This window comes from Trichophyton rubrum (genome assembly GCF_000151425.1).
Source record: "Trichophyton rubrum CBS 118892 genomic scaffold supercont2.9, whole genome shotgun sequence".
Classification (NCBI taxonomy): domain Eukaryota; kingdom Fungi; phylum Ascomycota; class Eurotiomycetes; order Onygenales; family Arthrodermataceae; genus Trichophyton; species Trichophyton rubrum.
The window spans coordinates 529,701-549,668 of record NW_003456420.1 but is presented as its reverse complement, the minus strand read 5'-3'; the positions used below and the strand labels follow the sequence as shown (position 1 = coordinate 549,668).

At 46.9% G+C, this 19,968-nt stretch overlaps 7 protein-coding genes across 10 annotated transcripts; 3 read left to right on the top strand and 4 right to left on the bottom strand.

Moving 5' to 3' along the window:
• Positions 1-483: 483 nt before the first annotated feature.
• TERG_07187 (L-aminoadipate-semialdehyde dehydrogenase large subunit) lies at positions 484-4,863 on the top strand (the record flags this gene model as incomplete). 3 transcript variants are annotated; one of them, XM_003232291.1, is made up of 3 exons in its annotated part: positions 484-4,117; positions 4,183-4,501; positions 4,566-4,863. In XM_003232291.1, the coding sequence occupies 3 exons, from the start codon at positions 484-486 to the stop codon at positions 4,861-4,863; spliced, it is 4,251 nt and encodes a 1,416-aa protein (XP_003232339.1). The 3 variants fall into 3 exon arrangements, with proteins under 3 accessions (XP_003232339.1, XP_047607170.1, XP_047607171.1); XM_047750344.1 differs by lacking the exon at positions 4,566-4,863 and having other exon boundaries at positions 4,183-4,505; XM_047750345.1 differs by lacking the exons at positions 4,183-4,501; positions 4,566-4,863 and having other exon boundaries at positions 484-4,134.
• A 226-nt stretch (positions 4,864-5,089) lies between these two features.
• TERG_07186 (ribosylnicotinamide kinase) lies at positions 5,090-6,120 on the bottom strand (the record flags this gene model as incomplete). Its single annotated transcript, XM_003232290.1, has 2 exons — positions 5,090-5,885; positions 5,957-6,120. The coding sequence occupies 2 exons, from the start codon at positions 6,118-6,120 to the stop codon at positions 5,090-5,092; spliced, it is 960 nt and encodes a 319-aa protein (XP_003232338.1).
• A 435-nt stretch (positions 6,121-6,555) lies between these two features.
• TERG_07185 (uncharacterized protein) lies at positions 6,556-10,108 on the bottom strand. Its single transcript, XM_047748724.1, has one exon. It carries the CDS (start codon positions 9,495-9,497, stop codon positions 6,834-6,836), a length of 2,664 nt encoding a protein of 887 aa, XP_047604712.1. The 5' UTR covers positions 9,498-10,108; the 3' UTR covers positions 6,556-6,833.
• A 1,456-nt stretch (positions 10,109-11,564) lies between these two features.
• On the bottom strand, positions 11,565-13,184 carry TERG_07184 (uncharacterized protein; the record flags this gene model as incomplete). Its single annotated transcript, XM_047748723.1, has 1 exon — positions 11,565-13,184. The coding sequence occupies one exon, from the start codon at positions 13,182-13,184 to the stop codon at positions 11,565-11,567; it is 1,620 nt and encodes a 539-aa protein (XP_047604711.1).
• Positions 13,185-16,771: 3,587 nt separating this feature from the next.
• Positions 16,772-17,977, top strand: TERG_07182 (40S ribosomal protein S6; the record flags this gene model as incomplete). Its single annotated transcript, XM_003232286.1, has 6 exons — positions 16,772-16,876; positions 17,061-17,133; positions 17,213-17,233; positions 17,303-17,401; positions 17,465-17,789; positions 17,881-17,977. The coding sequence occupies 6 exons, from the start codon at positions 16,772-16,774 to the stop codon at positions 17,975-17,977; spliced, it is 720 nt and encodes a 239-aa protein (XP_003232334.1).
• A 287-nt stretch (positions 17,978-18,264) lies between these two features.
• On the top strand, positions 18,265-18,573 carry TERG_12526 (uncharacterized protein; the record flags this gene model as incomplete). Its single annotated transcript, XM_047751471.1, has 1 exon — positions 18,265-18,573. The coding sequence occupies one exon, from the start codon at positions 18,265-18,267 to the stop codon at positions 18,571-18,573; it is 309 nt and encodes a 102-aa protein (XP_047607169.1).
• Positions 18,574-18,619: 46 nt separating this feature from the next.
• Positions 18,620-19,866, bottom strand: TERG_07181 (ribose-phosphate pyrophosphokinase 3; the record flags this gene model as incomplete). 2 transcript variants are annotated; one of them, XM_003232285.1, is made up of 3 exons in its annotated part: positions 18,620-19,419; positions 19,571-19,662; positions 19,796-19,866. In XM_003232285.1, 3 exons carry the CDS (start codon positions 19,864-19,866, stop codon positions 18,620-18,622), a joined length of 963 nt encoding a protein of 320 aa, XP_003232333.1. The 2 variants fall into 2 exon arrangements, with proteins under 2 accessions (XP_003232333.1, XP_047607168.1); XM_047750343.1 differs by lacking the exon at positions 19,796-19,866 and having other exon boundaries at positions 19,571-19,637.
• Positions 19,867-19,968: the final 102 nt, after the last annotated feature.

Here is a 19,968-nt window from a genome sequence, read left to right as displayed (position 1 = left end):
ATGATAAAACTTCTTTTTTCAGGGCTGCCCTGGCAGCAAAGAAAAAGAGATGGCTGCTTGTGATGGAACCATGGAGCGGCGGCGTTCCTCGTCCCTAAGTATCTTTTTCTTTCTCCGCTTCGCGCGGTTATCTTAAGCTTATCTGTTGTCTCTCTTCGGCGTCTAAGCGCTGCGGGGCTTGGACGTGCGGGGAAACGCGGTCATCGCCACTCGCCGGTATCCGTATTACCAATCCTCATGGTCATGTGATAACTACTATACCGGCGTTTAGTTGATCCATTTTCCGATGGCTGGCAGATGATTGGTTCGTATATTTGACTTAGTCAGCGCCGGTACCGCGGTGGTGGGTTGAGTCATTTCTAGATAAGGCAAAAAAAAAATAAGTAGAACTTCAACCTCAACTTCGACTTCAACCTGCACAGCTTACACAGTGAGATTCGAGGAGGCTCGGGCAGCAGGTAGATGAGCTGAAGGGCATTTACCATGGGAATTGAGAGCGGTGCTTTGCAAGAGCGCCTTGAGAGATGGGCTCAAAGACTGAAGAACCTCACGATCTCACCGCTCACGCGAGACTATCCCGAATCCACGTCGGCGGGGTCAACCAAGCGAGCAATTGAAGCATTTGAGTCGTTGAAGCTCTCGCCAAATGAACAAGCAGCTGTGAAGAAGCTGTGTAAATCTAAGGAGTCGACATTTCTCGTCTTTCTCACTGCTCTCGTCGTCATAGTTAGCAGGTTGACCGGGGATGAGGATATCGCCCTGGGAACAAGCTCCGAAAACGATGGCCGGCCGTTCGTATTACGGATACCTATCAACCACAACGAAACGTTCTCCCAATTGCTCGACAGGGTTACCAAGATATACGATGAGAGTGCCTCAGACATAGTTCCACTTAGAAGTCTGCGAGCTCATATCCAAAACACCTCCAAGCTCGAGCAGGAGCCAGTACTCTTCCGCTTCGCTGCGTACGATGCCCCTGCTGCATCCCAGGATTACCCAGCAAATACCTTTGAAACAACCGATCTGCTCCTAAATATTGCATCGTCTGATTATGAAGTCGGTGGCTATTACAACCAGCGTCTCTTTTCCAGTGTCAGGATAGCTACAATATTAGCCCAGATTGTTCGTCTCGTCTACAATGCGTCAATTAACCCTGAAGAAACCATTGGAAGAATTGAATTCCTCACTGAGTCGCAGAAGGCGCTGCTGCCAGACCCAACGATTGATCTGCACTGGTCTGACTTCCGTGGAGCAATCCACGATATATTTTCCCGCAATGCGGAGGCGCATCCAGAGAAACTCTGTGTAATCGAAACCAAGTCTCTCTATAACCCACACAGACAGTTCACATATCGACAGATTCATGAAGCTTCAAACATTCTTGGACACCATCTCGTTCAGTCTGGGGTGGAAAGAGGAGACGTTGTCATGGTGTATGCGCATAGAGGGGTTGACCTCGTCATTGCTGTCATGGGTATCTTGAAGGCTGGTGGAGCTTTCTCTGTCATTGACCCAGCGTACCCTCCCGAGAGGCAAATTATCTACCTTGACGTTGCACGACCTCGAGCTTTGATAAACATTGAAAAGGCCACTCTAGACTCCGGTGAGCTGGCCAACTCTGTTCGCGCCTTTATTGACCAAAACCTGGAGCTTAAGACGGAAGTTCCAGCTCTTGTCCTGAACGATGATGGGACTCTTGAAGGAGGGTTGATCAAAGGTGTTCCCGTCTTGGAAAAGCAGATCCCGCTCAAGTCAACACCAGTGGGCGTAGTTGTTGGACCAGATTCTGCACCTACCCTTTCCTTTACTTCTGGATCCGAGGGCCGCCCAAAGGGTGTCAAGGGGAGACACTTTTCTCTTGCGTATTACTTCCCATGGATGGCGAAGACTTTCAAACTCACCCCTGACGACCGTTTCACCCTTCTCAGCGGTATTGCACACGACCCGGTGCAGCGTGATATCTTCACACCTTTGTTTCTAGGCGCTCAACTGCTGGTTCCTTCAAGAGAAGATATCCAAAACGAGCGTCTAGCTGAATGGATGCGTGAATACAAGGCAACTGTCACCCACTTGACTCCTGCTATGGGTCAGATCCTTGTTGGTGGAGCTACTGCTCAATTTCCATCGCTGCATCATGCATTCTTTGTTGGAGACATCTTGATCAAGCGTGATTGTCGATCTCTTCAGAGTCTGGCACCAAATGTCAACATTGTGAACATGTACGGCACCACTGAGACTCAACGGGCTGTCAGCTACTTCGAAATTCCTTCCTCAGCAGAGCAGGTGGGATATCTGGATACCGTGAAAGATGTCATTCCTGCTGGAAAGGGGATGGTAGACGTCCAATTGCTTGTCGTTAACCGGTTTGACCGAACCAAACTCTGTGCTATTGGTGAAGTTGGAGAGATTTACGTGCGTGCTGGAGGCCTTGCTGAGGGTTACCTGGGTTCTCCTGAATTAAATGAGAAGAAATTCATTCCAAACTGGTTCGTTGACCCTCAGATCTGGAAGGATAAGGAAGAGGAACAAGCATCTTCCTCTGCCGAGCCATGGAGAGAATTTTATGCTGGGCCACGGGATCGTATGTACCGCAGTGGTGATCTGGGCAGGTACACTCCTACGGGAGACGTTGAATGCTCAGGAAGAGCTGATGATCAGGTGAAAATTCGAGGCTTCAGAATCGAGCTTGGAGAAATTGACACACATCTATCTCGCCATCCCCTTGTCCGAGAAAATGTCACACTGGTCAGACGTGATAAATTCGAGGAACCAACACTTGTCAGTTACATTGTTCCTCAGATGGAAAAATGGTCTTCATGGTTAGAACACAAAGGGTTAAAAGACAATACATCGGCCGAAGGAATGGTTGGAATGCTGACTCGGTTCCGGCCTCTTCGTGACGATGCGAGGGAATACCTTCGTGGGAAGCTTGCATCATATGCAGTTCCAACCGTCATAATCCCACTACGAAGGATGCCCCTAAATCCAAATGGTAAAATAGACAAGCCTGCTCTTCCATTCCCTGACACAGCTGAGCTCAGCGCTGCTGCTCCTCGCCGCCGATCCTCGGTTTTGCAGGAACTCTCTGAGACCGAGCAAGAGGTAGCAAAGATCTGGGCTAAACTTCTTCCAAATACCACTGCGAGAATGATCGGGCCGAATGATTCCTTCTTTGACCTCGGTGGACACAGTATTCTTGCACAGCAGATGTTCTTTGAACTCAGGAAGAAATGGAGAAGTGTCGATATCAGCATGAGTGCTATCTTCCGAAACCCTACACTCAGGGGTTTCTGTAATGAGATTTCGCGTATCCAAGATAGCCACTCCTTGACTGGTGACAGTCAGAACCAGAGTACAGAGGGAGCGCAAGTAGAGAAGACGGTTAATAATGAGTACTCAAGAGATGCGAAGGAATTGGTTTCTAAACTCCCTGCTAAGTTTGCCGTGTCAGCTGAGGCTGCTTTGAAGGAAGGCTCAACGGTATTCCTAACTGGGGCAACCGGTTTCCTTGGAGCGTATATCCTTCGCGATCTTCTCTCAAGGTCCAACCCATCTCTCAAAGTTGTTTGTCTCGTTCGTGCCAAAACATCTCAACTGGCCCTTGGACGAATCCAGTCAACCTGCAAGGCATATGGATTCTGGTCAGACTCGTGGGTTAATCAACTAGAATGCGTTCAGGGAAATTTAGGTGATGAGAACCTAGGCCTTTCCGCGGATCATTTCAACGACCTTGCAAACCGTGTGGATGTGGTCATCCATAACGGCGCACTTGTCCACTGGGTCTACCCTTATTCCAACTTGAGAGGTCCCAATGTCCTGGGTACTATTGACACGCTACGCCTGTGTGCATCTGGTAAAGCAAAACAATATGCTTTCATCAGCTCTACTAGTGTGCTAGATACCGACCACTATGTGCAAGAATCGGAAAGGATCATTGCCGAAGGTGGACTGGGTATCAATGAATCCGACGACCTCGCTGGAAGCACAGAAGGTCTTGGTACTGGATACGGACAAAGCAAATGGGCTGGAGAATTCCTTGTGAGGGAGGCAGGTAGGAGAGGTTTAAAAGGAGCAATCGTTCGTCCTGGTTATGTAACCGGAGACTCCACGACGGGAAGTAAGTTCTATATCTGACGATTCCTTGTATTAGCCTACGTACTGATGGATTACCATTTTAAATAGATACGAATACCGACGATTTCTTAATTCGGATGATTAAGGGATGTATTCAGCTTTCGTCACGGCCAAACATTCACAATACCATTAACATGGTGCCTGTGGACCACGTAGCACGGGTTGTTGTTGCATCGGCCTTCCATCCCCCAAAACCGGAGCTCTCCGTTGCACATGTAACCAGCCATCCTCGCCTCCGATTCAACCAATTCCTCGGCACATTGCAAACATACGGCTACGACGTCCCACAGGTTGATTATGTGCCATGGTCTAGTTCGCTAGAGCAATATGTGAACGATGCCCAAAATTCCGTTTCTCAGCATGCATTGTAAGGACTGCCAACCATTATTCTGAAAAGATAGTGAAGTTTGGCTAACCAAAAGTTTCTTTAGGATGCCGCTTTATCATTTTGTCACTGCAGATCTACCTTCAAATACTAGGGCGCCCGAGCTCGATGACACCAATGCCTCAATATCACTCAAAGCAGACGCCGAATGGTCTGGAGCTGATGCATCCGCAGGCAGCGGTGTAACCGAGGAACTAACGGGTCTCTATCTTGCCTACCTTGTCGCTATTGGATTCCTTTCACCGCCAACTGCGGCTGGTGTTAAGGCTCTCCCAACTGTCAATCTTTCTGACGCACAAAAGGCTGCTCTTGCGGGCGTGGGTGGCCGTGGAGGTGCTTCTTGAGCTCTTAAGCTACTCATACTTGCATCTTCGGCTTCGTAACTATTGAATTTTGGTAATACAAAACCCTTTATTGCATATGGTTTTGATATAGAAACCACCGGATCGGATTTTAAATCTTCTACATACAAAAGCGCCTTTCGGATCTTCATATTCTTGATTATAATCCTTAGTACCCAAAATAATAAAGAAATAAAAGAAGCATCTAATATATAACCGCTGCGCTAAATCACTTCTCTATTTCCTTAATCTCCTTAACTTTGTTCAATATCAAATCCACTGCCCAGTCTAACAAGCGAGACATGGAACCCTTCCCTTTATCGGGAGCAACAACGATACCTAGGTCCTCTCTGACAAAAGCTCCATCTCCGACGAGTTCCTTCATCTTATCAAATTCCATATTTTCATCTGAGGTAGACTCTGGTAGCAAGAGCCATGAACAATTCGAGATATATCGAGGCCAAACGATATCATCAACATAGCCCGGGGGATCCGTCCAGAAGTTAACGGGAGCATCATCCTTTCCATTGCTATCTTCATCCTCCTCGTCTCCTGGCTTATCCTGCGAGTTATCTTCCTCTCTGAGCACAGGAGTTGGTGCAGGCCCGATGGTAACGTATCCTGTTCTTCCCTCTCGGCGTTGTTTGAGCAGTGGGTATGTCACCGGCAAGAAGATAGGGAGGTCAATCTGGTCATGGACAGGCCGTAATGGGTGCGCAGGATCATTCGGGGGAGCATATAACAGAAAACCATCCACAAACACAACTGTTAAGTTGAGCTCTTTTTCCTCTAGCCTGTGCCGCTGTAGTTGTTGAATTATGCGCTCTTGTAATGCACGTATCGTGGCTTCATGAACCCCAGAATCCGTAGCATCATTCAAGTCCTCCTTGCTTTTCAACTTGGGAGGAAATTCGCCGGTTTCACGAAGGTGAGATAGACAGGAAACAAATTGCTTTATATCAAAAGCTTCCACTGTATCCCAGTCCTGGACCAATTTGCCCGAGGACGTAGTTGTGATTGGAATCCTGAATAGCTCTAGTTAAAAACGCACTATTATCTGATTTGATAATTTAGAGTTATTAAACAATTTGCATACCTGTCATCAGCCTTGTAGAAGTCATCTTCGTGAACAAGTAGAGTCTTAATATTGATATTTGACCCTTGCGTTGGCGTGAAAGCGGTTCGTAAAAGCCGTGCAAGCGTTGTCTTGCCGCTTGAGGATGGACCGGAAATCCCCACGACGAGAATATCCCTGGCCATTGTTTGTATGTACTAAGAATGATATCTCGACTGTTTCTTCAGGTCTCTTGCCTCTATATTTTGGATATTAAAGACTTGGCTGGACTTGATAGTGAGGGGCTCACTTGACTAGTTAGTTAACTAGTGGTTAATGGGCTGTTAATAAGTAACTTAATACCTACCAATTCAAGTACGTCTGCACTCTTAGTTCCGTATGTTCACATATAGATTACACTCTAGGGCGGAACAGAATTCCCTTAAAAATCCATCATGGCCAGCTTGTTGAAAATTCATGTCACATTTTTAAACCCGCCTGCTCTCTCCCTTTACCTATAGGATCTGCCTTTAGGGGTAATCAACCTTGTTTCTTAGCTATACGCTCCTTACTTAGCTATCTTTACTATTGTCCTTCTCTCGAGGCCCTTCTCGCTAGAGGCTTCTCTTACTTAAAACTCTTGCCTCTTCTACTACTTGATACCAAAGAGGAGCAGCCTTAGTAAGAGTAGAGAGTAGCTATGAGAGAGAAGTTGGGCGGGTATGTCCTTAAGAAAAGGTACTTAGGGAGAGTAAAGTACCAATCTATAAAAGAAGTTGATATCTAGAATACCTTGATTATAATGAGCTATGCGGAATTATCTCTTACAACTCGAGAATGAATTTGACCGGATCGTTCACTCAGTCCGTCGGAAATCGTCCTAACATCACACTATGCACAACTCACTAGTCAGGCTGCCTCATGTGCTGGAACTGCTGGGACTAAAGGAGGCGCTAGAAGGCCCTTGTCGCTGCTTGCGAGGTGTCCGGCTTCTGGGGGATATAAAAACTATGCCATTTTCGTTGACAACCTCTTCAATGTGAGATTCCTTGCGTCGTTTTGGTGATTTTCTTCCCTGGGGAGCTGCAGGCGAGTCGAATTCAAGAAAATTAGCCAATCTCCGCTTGTCATCAGAAACCAGCGAGTTAGAATTAATATCTGAGGCGACAAGATCTGGCTGATGGTCTTGTGCAGGCTTGGTGGGATCAACGTAGTCCTCAGGGATAGGGAGCGTGTGCCTATCAAAAAATCCAAAGGGCCTGCTTAACAGCGCAGGATTAGGGGATGCGAAGTTGTCGGGAAGGGGAAGAAAGCCTTCCTTCTGAATGATGGAGCTCATTGTCCCGTCGTTCAGCATGTCTTTCTCTGCATGTTGCATCTCTACGCTTGTCATGGCCTTTCTGCGCCTCAGCATTTTGTCTTCCAATGTATCCTTCAACACCAAAGTTTCTACGTACACCGGCCGAGTCTGGGATATCCGATGGGCTCGCTTGATCGCCTGGCTCTCAATATTGGGGTCCCATATGGGGTTGACAATGAAGACCCTTGAAGCACTCGCTATGTGAAGTCCATGAGAGGCTTGTCGAAGGTCCATAAGGAGGACACGAACTGATTCGCCCTCATTAAATGTGGACAAATACTCCGATTTTTGGCTGGCCTTCAGAGTATGTGCATAAATGCGAAAATCGGTACCCACCAACTCAAGGCCCTCGGCAATCCAAAACGCGGTATTTTCGCTCTCGTAGAAGATTATGATTTTTTCTGTATCTTGAAACTGGAGGACCTTCTCTAGAAGGTAACTCAGCTTAGCCGACACAGTCCCGATGACCTTTGTTTTCTTTAAATTGGAGTCAGATGGCAGACTCTTTTTCGCTGAGCTCTTTTTGTCACTAATCTTCTCAGGCTTCGGTCGATGGGGGGTATTTGTCACTTCCTCAGGCTTTTGTTTAGGGGAAGGTTTTTCGACTTGCGCAGGCTTTTGGTATCTCTGCCGCATAGCTGTGATGCCGGCTCCAGCGAGTCCTTCTCCAGGATCCAAGGAACAGAGCTTCGAGACAACAAATTTCTGTGCCTCTCTAGCAAGGGAGAGGCCAAGAAGCATTGGTTCCTGGTGCCTTGTTCTCTCACCTATTTCCCAAAACTCCTGGGCACATTCAGGGAAGCCATCTACCAAGATCCCAACTTCTTCCTTTTCACATAGAACATTCCGAGTGGTGAAGCCCAAGATTTTCTCTCCAATGGATATCGCTTGATACAGTAAATTCAATTCCTCGCCTGCCATCCGGTCTATATTCTTCTGCAGATAGTCTTTAGCTACTCGAAGAGTAACATTTCGGACCTCTTCGGTCTCGGCCCCAGGCCACCAAAATCCCGCTAGTCTCAGGTTGTTCATCAACTGGCTGAGATGCTTTCTGTTTTTGGGATGGAACAGGTAGTCATCGCCAGTCCTCTCAGAGGTTATTGCGTTGATCACAATCCGCAGGATGAACAAGTTCAACGAGGCTTTGTCGTAACAAGTTGGTTCAAGATAAACAACTTCGTTGTAAAGGCTTGGGAGGGGCAATTCCCGATGTAAATCTTCTGAACGATGGCGGACGACAAGTGACTGGAGGGTGGCTCGAAGAGACGGGGACATCGCTCGCCTTCCGTCGGGACCAATTGGAGTCATGTAAATCGTCCAGCTAGCTGAATCTGCTGCTCGAGTATTCGCCCAGGGCTTGAGGTTGAGAAAATCGATGACCATCGATCGCAGGCTGTCCAATCTCTTCACTTCGTCGTTTAGTATGTTTCCGGCATGCCTACGAGCTTTCAATATCCCTCCAATTTTCTCCTCCTCCGATGTCGAATTAAGGCTTTGCTCGGCAGCAAGGGTGACTTCAACGCCATACAGTCCTTTCGATGGTATCCCTGAAACAATCCATCGACGTTCAACTTGTAGTTTGTCTAACATATAGACCGAATTAGTTTTTCCTCCACTGCTAGCAAAATTGTGGCCTTCATCGACAATAATTCGGAGCCAATGAAGATATCTCAGCGGTGAGATATATGTGGGACCTGACCCTGTATACACCCCAGATTCCTTCTTGAATCGGGGTTGTGAAAACAACACGATGTCATACTTCAAAAGGTCAGATGCTGGTGGGGTTTTAGCACTGCTGTCTCTTAGCACCAGGACATTCAATCCTTCAGTATGTATAGCTATTTCGTTTAGCCAGTGATCGACCAAGTTGGGTGGGACAATTATTAAAGTTCCCGATGTGAGCTGTACTGTGACTGAGCTATCTCTCAGATACGAGCCGCTGCGGTTGCCGTACTTTGAGGCCAAATTGATGGTATATGTTCCACGGTGTTTGTTGCACATATCAATACATTTGCCGAAGTACATGCCATTAGAACCAAGGTTTCTAAAATGTGTTTCCCAGGGAAGGGACTTAGTACCGACTGCTGCCGCAGCCATAGTCATGAGCGATCCAGTTTCGCTTCTAATTGGCGTTGAAGTAATGAATTCAGATGGAATAGAAGGCATGTGGCCCCTTGTTGCTAGGATAACAGCTAGGCATATTAACGTCTTCCCGTACCCCATAGTCTCTGCTAAGATGCCTACACACTTGTTAGCCTTCAATTAATAGGTCCGGGTGTGTTTGAGTAGGGTTTATACCTCCTGGAACATTGGAATAGAACCTTGGCTCATCAAACACAACCCCTTGCTCTCCATCGTAGTAATATGTTCTTCCTATCGGACTCTGGAGAGCTTGAAGACGAGGGTCAAGCGATAGTGATGGCTCTGCCTCTTTTTGGATCATCAGAGCAGCAGATCGCCGTTGGTACGGGTAGAGCCTTGTCCTCAGGCCATCAATTCCGGAGCTGCCATCACCAGCATCATCCTGATTACCGCCAGAATAAATAAGATTAGCGATTGCAATTTTAGACCAAGGGTCAGAGACATGTGTTGCTTCCGGCTTTGGAGATTGTAATGTGTTGAAGATATAGAAGAGAGATTCACAGCCGGAGTCTGCTTCACCAGCATTGTTGACCGGTACCGGATTTCGCCGTCTTCCTTCCCATGCATCCGCCGATGCGTCGACTTTAGCAATCACAGCTTTCAAAGCACGCCGGTGGCTTTGGTGTCTGCGTGGCAATCTTGGGACCCTGCTCTCCGGTATCAAATAGATTTGGATTCTTGTCCATATTTCACCAGGTTCCCGAGCAACGGACAATTTTATGAAGCCGGCGTCCTCAAGCAGCTGTAGAGAATCTGCTTCTGGGCGATACTCTTGTTGAGCATCTGGCCTAGTGGCATCAGGCAGCCTCCACCATAGTACTCCTATTGGTATATAATGTTTTAGATCACAATATGATTGATCCTCTTCTGAGTCGGCTGGGGATGCAGATGTGCCCGACGATGAACATGCTGAAATATGCGAATCCCCTGGAGAGCATGGAGCAGGAGAAGCGGGAGGAGAGATATCTGTTGAAGCCATAATGCTGCAAGCCCTTGGCAAATAGATAAAATTGCAATTGTCACCGTCCTTCCCTGTAATTCCAGCTCTCTGCAAGCTGGTTAGCCAGAGGCCAAACTGATAACGTGGATATCGGAAAATGCATGGAAAAAGGCTTTCGTCTGTCGAGTAGCGACTTATAGTCCACGTTTTACATGTTGCTTCCAGCGGTGGCTGGGCAGAGATTTCATGTATGTGTGTCGTTGCAGTGTTACTCGCCCATCGCTGGCGTTTCTTTCAGGAGGCTGAACTTGATATCACGCTAGTTCCAGAATAGGCAGGTGAGCTAGCTGGAGTAAAAAACGGCGATGATGCATAATTACATAAGCAATTAGCGAAGTAATATAGGTCAGCTGACCTGTATCTTTCTGGTGAGGTAACTTGCTTAGTCACTCAGGATATCAACCTCGCTTGCTTCCATTCACCAAAGGACGTGTCAAAATACGCATTCTCCGTCTGAAAGCATTCCAACAGTCAATAAGCAATAGAATCACTTGCACGTTTGATGGCGAAACTAGGGATAGAGGGCATTCGAGCTAGGTGGAGTGAGCTATTCCAACTTGTTTACAAGACGTCGGTCGAGTATCTGCTGGATTAAAATTACTCCTTGGTATCTAAGTAGGCTTACTGCCGATAAGTTACTGAAAGATATTACCGCTCATGAAACTCTCATGTTTAAAGTGGTTCATTTCCTCCGGAGTGAATTTGAAACGATATGGGAGAACGCTACACTTACACTAGGTATAGCTTTTCTAACTAGTTACTTAGGCGTCTGGTGAAGGCAAACAGTTCGGTTAAATCAAGAGAGAGCAATCTATTAATATATCTAGTTGAACGCTGGATAGCTTCCAGTATATAGGAACCAGTGTCATCAGCTTGCCCGCTGTCTAAGGTGCATTGAATCATGGCTGAGAAAACAAAACTGTCCTCCCAATCCTGTCCCAAGTCGTACATAGTCCGTCTATCAAAAATAGAAGAAAAGCAGGGGGTACAAAATTCTAAAAACTTGATGAAACGCTGAAAACGATAAATAAAAATGAATAGAGGGCTTGGGATGGTGTCCGTATGAGAAAGGCGACCAAAGGAGTGATTGGATAGTCAAGATGCCGTGAAAGAGGCAAACCTGGCCGCGATACACCGCAGATTCCTCTTCACTTTCTGAAGAATTCTTTGACTTCAAACCCAACTCTTCTCAGTGCCTTTTCATCGATTCCCTCAGTACTACTAGCAAGACGCCTGATCACCAGCGTACGAACGTCATTTAGACGGTTCTCAACTGGGTTCCCTGTGCCATATTTGCTCAGCTCAACTTGATCGCAGTCCCGTATATATACGGTGATGTCCGGTCCGACACAGCTTCCCCACTGCATCGCCATGCGTTCCCAGTGATCAATGGCGTCGTGTGAGCTATTGCGCGGTGTCGAGCCGGCATGGGATTCCGTAGTGGCTAACTGGTAATGTGGAACTAGAGCGACACGGAATGTCGAGTCATTGTTGCAAGAGGATGACGTAGGAGTATGCACAGTCTCTCCGGGCTCAGGTGTAAAGACAGTTTCATCAGAAGCGGACCGCTCGGTTGAACAAATACTAAGGTCTTCGGTTTTAGGCAAGATTGACTGCAATGAAGCATTAGATCCAGACTCTCCAGGCGTTGATCTTGTAGTCGCGGGTAGGATGCGGTCATTGAGGAACTCGATTATGGTGCCCGATATTTTATACCAGGAGAAAATGGTCTCAAGGAAATTCCCAGCCGCCTTTCGTGTGTCCTCCGATGCCGTCGAATTGCCTGATTCTGGTCCTTTGAATACCTTGACATTCCCACCGTCGTCACATGAAAGAGAATTGTTCAAATATTCGGTAACACATGCTACTGATTCAGAATTGCAGCCTTCGATTGCAATGACGGCGCCCTCTGCCTGACCAGACACTGGGGTTGAACAGGACATAAAGGGTGGAGATCCTTTGGATAATAAGTTTATCTTGTCTAAGAACGAAACGGTCTTTGGTTGCTCTTCCAGGCTTGCCAAACAATGAGGATGATTTGAGGTAGCTATTTTCAATGGCGGGAGAACCAGACTTGGATCATGAGGCGATCCTGGTACTGAGCTTGAATAATGCGATTGAGAGCCCCAGATATAATTAGGTGAGTTAATGCGTTGAGTCAGCTCTGGGCGGGGTAAGGTTGTTATTCTGGATAAGTAAGGGTTATCAGGCCCCATATGATGGCGGATCGATGGGTACATCTCCCTTTCTTCACTGCGGCGTCGTTTAATGCACGGGGATTGTGGTGGTATATTTTCATCCTGAATTGGAGCTGGACGCCAGCTTTCTTCATACGTGACATTGATAGGGCTAAGTGCATTCTCCAATTTCAGGCGGTGGCCTTGTGTGCGCTGAATCTCTTCGGGATGCGACGAGGGAACCTGCACACTGTCTATCGAATCATTGAAAGTCGGAATAAAAGGGGTCGACGGAGTCGAGGGCGGTTTCATTGGTTTCCCTCCACATCGACTGCAAATAGACGTGCCAGAGACATCTACTTTCACCGTAGGGCCGACAGTATTTGTGTTCCTTCTCTTGCGGCCAGGCCGTCGTGGCTGATACCGGTAGCCTGGGTATTTCTGCAAGTGCCTAGCCTTCTCTTCCTGTACGACTGTATAAGCATGCGCCCCACGAGATAAAATACAATAAAAATGAGAGAAGGGGTTGCTAAGCTTACATCCGCATGTTTCTTCCACGGCTCTTGTTCTTTCAATGGAAGCCCTTTCCATATCTTTCCGATGATCTTTGATATATCGGGGTTTGGCAGGCCCGGGTTTTCAGCCACGACAGAGCTCTGCAAGTGTTGTCGGAACAGAATGAACGCTAGAAGGTCACAAAGTTAGAAGGCATATCTAGTATAGGAGTATGGGAAGGCGGTTAAATGCTGGATACGGAGAGAGTAGCGTATTCTTGGGTGCTTATGATTGCGCTACACGGTGCTAATCGTGTAGATATATGCAAGGAAATCAACGAACCATTTCTTGGACGAGGTATTTTCGGTTCTGGTCCACACAAGCAAAACTGAACACTGGACTCATCCGTAAAATCTGACTTGGGGGAATTCGGTGAAGTAGAATACTCTCGGTGAGCAGCTTCCGATTTGACCACGGATGCATCTATCTCCATCGATTCTTGAGTCATGTCTGCTTGAGCAGCCACGGGCAGCGTTGATAAAACGGAGATGTCATCTTGATAATGAGATAGTGCAACTTGGGAGATTGCTTCCATTCCCGTCATCGGCAATGCTCTCGGGAATGACATATTCTCTTCACCATCAAAGCCAGAAGAGCCTCCCTGGGTAATTACCCTGTGAGCCATCGGAGTTGTAGACCCAGGAGTCGGTACATCTCGCCTCGAGTAGTCATAATACAAGACCGGCTTTGGGAGAAGTCTATCGTTAGGCATAGAGGAAGTTTGAATATTGTCTGGATTGGCCCGGGAAAACATGACAAGAGACGTGAAAGGTAGGATTCGTAAAAGGGGTTCTCGTCCTTCTTGTTCTCGTTCGTAGGTATCATGATGTAGTTATGAATGTGGCAAAGAACTGCCACGACGACGAAGATACTAGAAGGAAGAAAGAAGAAAGAAGACGATAGCGAAGGGATAGAAGGAAGAAAAGAAATTTCCTTTGTTAATTCTTGGTTTCTTAAAACAATTCCGTCATGTTTAAGTAACTTGTTGGATTTGCATCCTGATTTCCGCTCTTCTCCTTGTACCTTTCTTTGTTGCCTTTTCGACGTACAGGAAGCTTCTCCTTGCAAACAATTGCAGGTGTCCGATGCATTCCATGGTGATGTATCAACCGGTTAAGGCTATGAATCTTCAGAGCAGGGGTGGAGAACGTGAACTATTGTTTTGGGCATCCTTTGTCCCCATGGGCTGGCTGAAAGCGGCGGGATGCACATATTTCTTTACCCGAGACATCCAATGAGCGGTTAGATACCTGCAACAATGCGACGGGCAAGACTGTTTGGAGCCCCTGGGCGGGCTTTATTTTCGTTTTGCTCGGCTTGCTTCTCTCGTTTTAGAGTACAACGACCGTACAAACGGAACAACTTGGAGGCTCAGTAGTTAGTTTAGCTCCTGGAGAGTCGGAGGGCAGTAGCCAGGTAGCTAACTAGCTAACTAAAATGAAGTGCAAGCTAGTAGTTAACCTAAATAATGATAATAACTGACGAACTGAGCAGGAGGAAGAAAGAAAAGTAAAAAAGCAAAGAAAGAATAGCAAAGAAAATCAGATGCAATGCATAACTTAAGAAGGGAGCACAGTAGGGCCATGCAAAACATTTTCGCTCCGCTTACCTGTCACCAACAAAGAGGTTCGCTTCCTATCCCTTTGCTTGATATGGAGAAGAGTTGGAGTAGGTTGTTTAGTAATGGCAAGGCGGGTACATCCCTCGCTGCCCACCATCAAGCGGGGATAAGCTCCAACAAGCCACAAAGATATCACACCTTAAAAATAGCTCTCTATCACCGACTTTTCCTTGGACGATCATTTGAACTAGGAGCTTCCCGTGACGCCAGGAGAGAAATGAGAAATGCTCTACTCCGTAAATAGTTTGTTGAATTCGTAAACACTCCCGATACGTGCCCTAGGCGATGATATGCTTTATCCATGAATGGATCCCACGGCGTCGGAGGGCTCATTTGCCATTACTTGGTTGAGTAGGTCCGCGTACTCCGTATTTGGGTTAGTAATTGTCGCTGTTGATCCGGGTCATTGGATTAATGTTATTGTAGCCGAAAAGACCAACATTTTGCGAGTGAAGAACTAAGAGCTCTGAAGCGGTCTCTTCGTTTCCTCCAACCATGTTATCATCGGTGTCAGTACAGAGTCGGCGGTAGCAAACGGAACATGGGTTGTTGCTTTGGGGCTGAGAGACAACAAACTCCCCACCTCGCGAGTGGGATATGGAAATCGCATTTAAACTGACCGATATGTTTGAAAGAGACAGAATTACGGGGTTGTGCGCAAACTAGCCATGAAGAGATAGGTAAATTCTTCGCAGGTACGGAGTATGTGTCTCAAGATCCTTGATGAGTGATTTCTTCCGCATGTCTTAGGCCACGTTGAGTTCCAAGCTTGCCGATTTAGGAAGTGCATCCATTTATTGTCGTTTTCTTTTTGAGCACTTGGGGCGCTGATGGGCAATGCTATATCCATATTGGTACTATAAGTGCGACCCGAATCTCCCAACTCGGGAAAAGCAGTTCGTTCTCCTTTGTAACGTGTCGATGAGTGGGTGGACATAAGGCCCCCTGGCGACTGTTTTGTACACAACTTGAATAATTTTGTGCTTGGTGCCTTGTGGCGATGAGGTGGTGTCCGAATCCCGGCGTAAACATGGCCATGGGATAAAACGGAGTATGGTTATACATGCTTATAGCACGAGTCCTAACCGAGAACTGGCTATATAAACTGATGCACCAAGATACAGTGTTCGAGCTTTTCTGTTTCTTCCTTGGTCTATTCCGGGGAAAATTGGCCAAGCAGACGGGACATCAATGCCCAGGCCGAGAAGGCTGGCTTACAGGTCAACCGTTCGCCATTGTCAGCTGCCGCACCGCTTCTCGAATGCAGTCAGCTAAAAGTAGCATACCGGGACAGGAATACAGCCGCAGAATTATAGGAATTCAAGCGAGTGTCTTTGATTCCATTGTAGTCCGCGCGCACCACAATGAGCCATCGGAGAATATCAGGCCTTGTGCCTGATGCAGATCTTTGACAATCATGAGCCCTCGACGCCGCCCGTTCTTTGTATTATTGCATTACATACACGAGAGATGTGCGTTATGTCCATGTAACAGCTCTTGTGGTGCAACCGTTGCTGGTTGGGAACAACGTAGGGTAGTAAGGAGCACGATAACATGTATCAATAGCCGACGCGACTCTTACTTACCGGCAAATGGAAACACACATCAGCCTTAGAGCGCTTGGTCCTCATTCCTCGGGGCCATCATCCCCGCCGACGTCTCTCGTTGTCCATCTCTTTGCTGCTTGCTGTTTGGGGTTTTGATGTTTTTGCATTTGGACGTCAAAACAAAGACGGATGGCTTACATAACGCACTAATCATGTGATATTAGTCAGCTGGGTCAATGAGCTAGGGCTGCTTATGTGATCAAAAATTACGTGACGCTTAGTCATGACCCACACAGAAAGTTCGCTACACCAAAAAAAATATTCACCAGGTTCAAATTTGAAGACAGCGAGAGAAAGTCCGAACTTCTGCTTCACGCAACCGACCACATCGACCACCGCGCGCCCTTTTTTCTCTCCCTCCCGGCCATCTTGACAGCGAGAGAACTTTGGTCAAGATGAAGCTCAACGTTTCCTACCCGGCCAATGGGTCGCAGAAGTTGATCGAAATTGATGATGAGCGCAAGCTGAGACCTTTCATGGAGAAGCGAATGGGAACTGAAGTAAGGAACAACAACCCGTGAATATTAGAAAAGAGGGGGAATAGAATACACCCATCTGGTCTCGGTGTCGCCTTTGTTTTGGTGCTGTATTCGATATGGATGGAAAGGCCATTGCCGGCTAGATGTTATTCTCGAATGGCCGGCAAATGCAGAGGAACGTCTTCGCTGATTCAAGGCTATCTAGGTTGCCGGCGACTCGCTCGGCGATGAATTTAAGGGATATGTTTTTCGAATCACTGGTGGTAACGATAAGCAAGGTACGTTCTGCGACTTTTTTTTTCGGCGCGGTATGAATAGCATTTCAATATCAGCATGCTAACGGTCGCGTCATTATAGGTTTCCCCATGAAGCAGGGTGGTATGTGCGCCATCAGTCGAAGCATATACTCAATTCGTACGATGGCCGTCTAACAGTTTTTCCTAACAGTCCTCCTGCCAAACCGCACCAGACTCCTCCTCTCTGATGGCCACAGCTGCTACCGTCCCCGCCGAACAGGAGAGCGCAAGAGAAAGAGTGTCCGTGGAGGTAATTATATCTAACCGTTTGTAAATGTGAACCGAAGCATTCAGTCTCTAACTTGTCCCTCAGCCATCACTGGTCTCGACCTTTCCGTCCTTGCTCTCAGCATTGTCAAGCAGGGTGAGGGTGAGCTTCCCGGTTTGACCGACGTTGTCAACCCCAAGCGCCTCGGCCCCAAGCGTGCCACCAAGATCCGCTCCTTCTTCGGTCTCGATAAGAAGGATGACGTTAGAAAATTCGTTATCCGCCGTACCGTCACCCCTAAGGGCGAAGGAAAGAAAGAGTACACCAAGGCTCCTAAGATCCAGCGTCTCGTCACCCCCCAGAGACTACAGCGAAAGCGTCACAGAATGGCCCTCAAGCGCCGTCGCTCCGAGGCTTCCAAGGAAGCTGCGTATGTTTGACCCCTATCCCTTTCTCACTCTTTAAATAACACAAAAACTCAACATTCGGGTTCTTTATTCATTGCTAACGTATCGCTGCAGCAACGAATATGCCAAGATGTTGGCTAGCCGTGTCCACGAAGAGAAGGCTAAGCGTGATGAGCTCCGAAAGCGACGAGCTTCGTCGATGCGCAAGTAAGGTTGTCGTTTAGGGTGAAGGGGTTGGAGAGCGTGAGGCTTGAGTCAATATGGGCACTGCACGATACCATGTCAAATCCAGGGGGAAAAAAGTCAAACCCAGCCATGTTTTCTTCCCAGCCGTCTCGATGAAGTAATGAAAAGAATACTACGACAACGAAAAGGTATGTTCTTTTATTCTCTGCGAACGAGCGGAGGGAGGAAGCGTGTGACTTCTAATTGTGATAATCTTTCTCATTTGTTTTGTTCCTTTATAACGGAAGGGGAGTCAAATAGGGAAAATTATACATGGGTTTGCGACATAATCGAGAACCAATAAAAATTAACCATCCTTCCGTTGTTCGTGTAATAAATCTACGAGCGCTTTTCTTGCTAAATTTTGACGCTTTGGTATGTAGAGTGAAATTCTATCGAAATATTCCATCTTATATATTGTATGAAATGTTCATATGTGGTCATCAGCTGTGGTTGTTACCTTCTGCTGTTGGAAGAGAATGTACTGCAACTTGCTTACAACACTCCATGGCTTCATTAATCCATCAGAGTGTCTCTATATTAGATGGCAACGAGTATTCAGAATCGAAGAAAATAGTATGAAAAAGGAGGTGAATAAACCGGAAATTCTCATCCAACCATTGGATCATTAAGAGACAGCATGAGAGAACAAAAAGCTGACGGATTCGCCGTTGTGGGTTCTCCTGCAGGCTTCAGCCAATACAGGGCTGATGTCGATAGTCTCAATTTTTGAGCATTGTTCCTTCTTTTCGTTAAGGGGAACAGTGTTGGTGACCACAATTCGGCTTAGGCAGCCGTTGTTCAGAGTCTCGATAGCTTTTCCACTCAGTATACCGTGAGTGACAATGGCAACAACTTCTTTAGCTCCGTGGCCCATCAAAGTATCAGCTGCCTTGACTAGAGTTCCACAGGTATCGGCCATATCGTCAACAATGATGGCAGTTTTGCCTTCAACGCTTCCAACGAGTACCATACGGGAGACCTCGTTTGGTCTTGCACGTTCTTTATGGATCAAGGCAAATTGAAGATCAAGTCGATCCGCGATGGCAGTAGCTCGCTTTGCACCACCAGCATCAGGACTGACAATGACACAGTTCGTGATATCTAGATTCTGGCGGATCCACCTAAGCATGCTTGGTTCGGCGTAGAGGTTATCTACGGGAACATTGAAAAAGCCTTGGATCTGACTGGCGTGGAGGTCCATAGTGATGACATGGTTACAACCAGCAGTTTGCAGCATGTTGGCCATCAATTTTGCGGTAATTGGTGCACGGCTCTTATCCTTCTTATCCTGTCGAGCATATGGAAAATTGGGAATGACAGCTGTGATACGTCGAGCCGAAGCGGTCTTGCAGGCATTAATCATGATAAGAAGCTCCATCAAGCCATCGTTGATGTCATTGGGCTTTGTAGATTGAAGAATGAAGACTTGATAGAAGATGATTGTTAGCACCACCTTTCATGCAATTCAGTTTGTAAAAAGTCCAAATGAATGACTCCAGCAAATTGATTTCCAAAATTTTTGGTATTATGGAAAATAAGGAAAGTGGGTCCCGCAGGTCAAGGGAAAAAATATTACCATCTTCATCTCGAACACTTTCACCTATGGTCACACTGGTCTCTTGATTGGAGTACTGCAAGACCATGATCTTTGTCAACTCGATTCCTAGCCTATAATCACGAGATTAGCAACCACGTCTACATAGTTGACACAGCTGACACAAATCTGGTTTATCATCTTCCCTTTCCTATAAGCTTCCAGGAAAGAAGCACAGGTCCAGGAGTCTTAATAGAAGTATCGTACCTGTCTGCAACAAGCTGTGCCAGCTCCGGATGGCTATTGCCAGTCAAGAGCTTTATAGAATTGCTCGCCATCGTCAGAGGTGTTGTAGATAGTGGTGTGAGGGATCAGAATAGATCACAGCGTGGCGGCTGAATGTACAAATAGTTGGTGGAGATTCTGACAGGGAGCTAGCA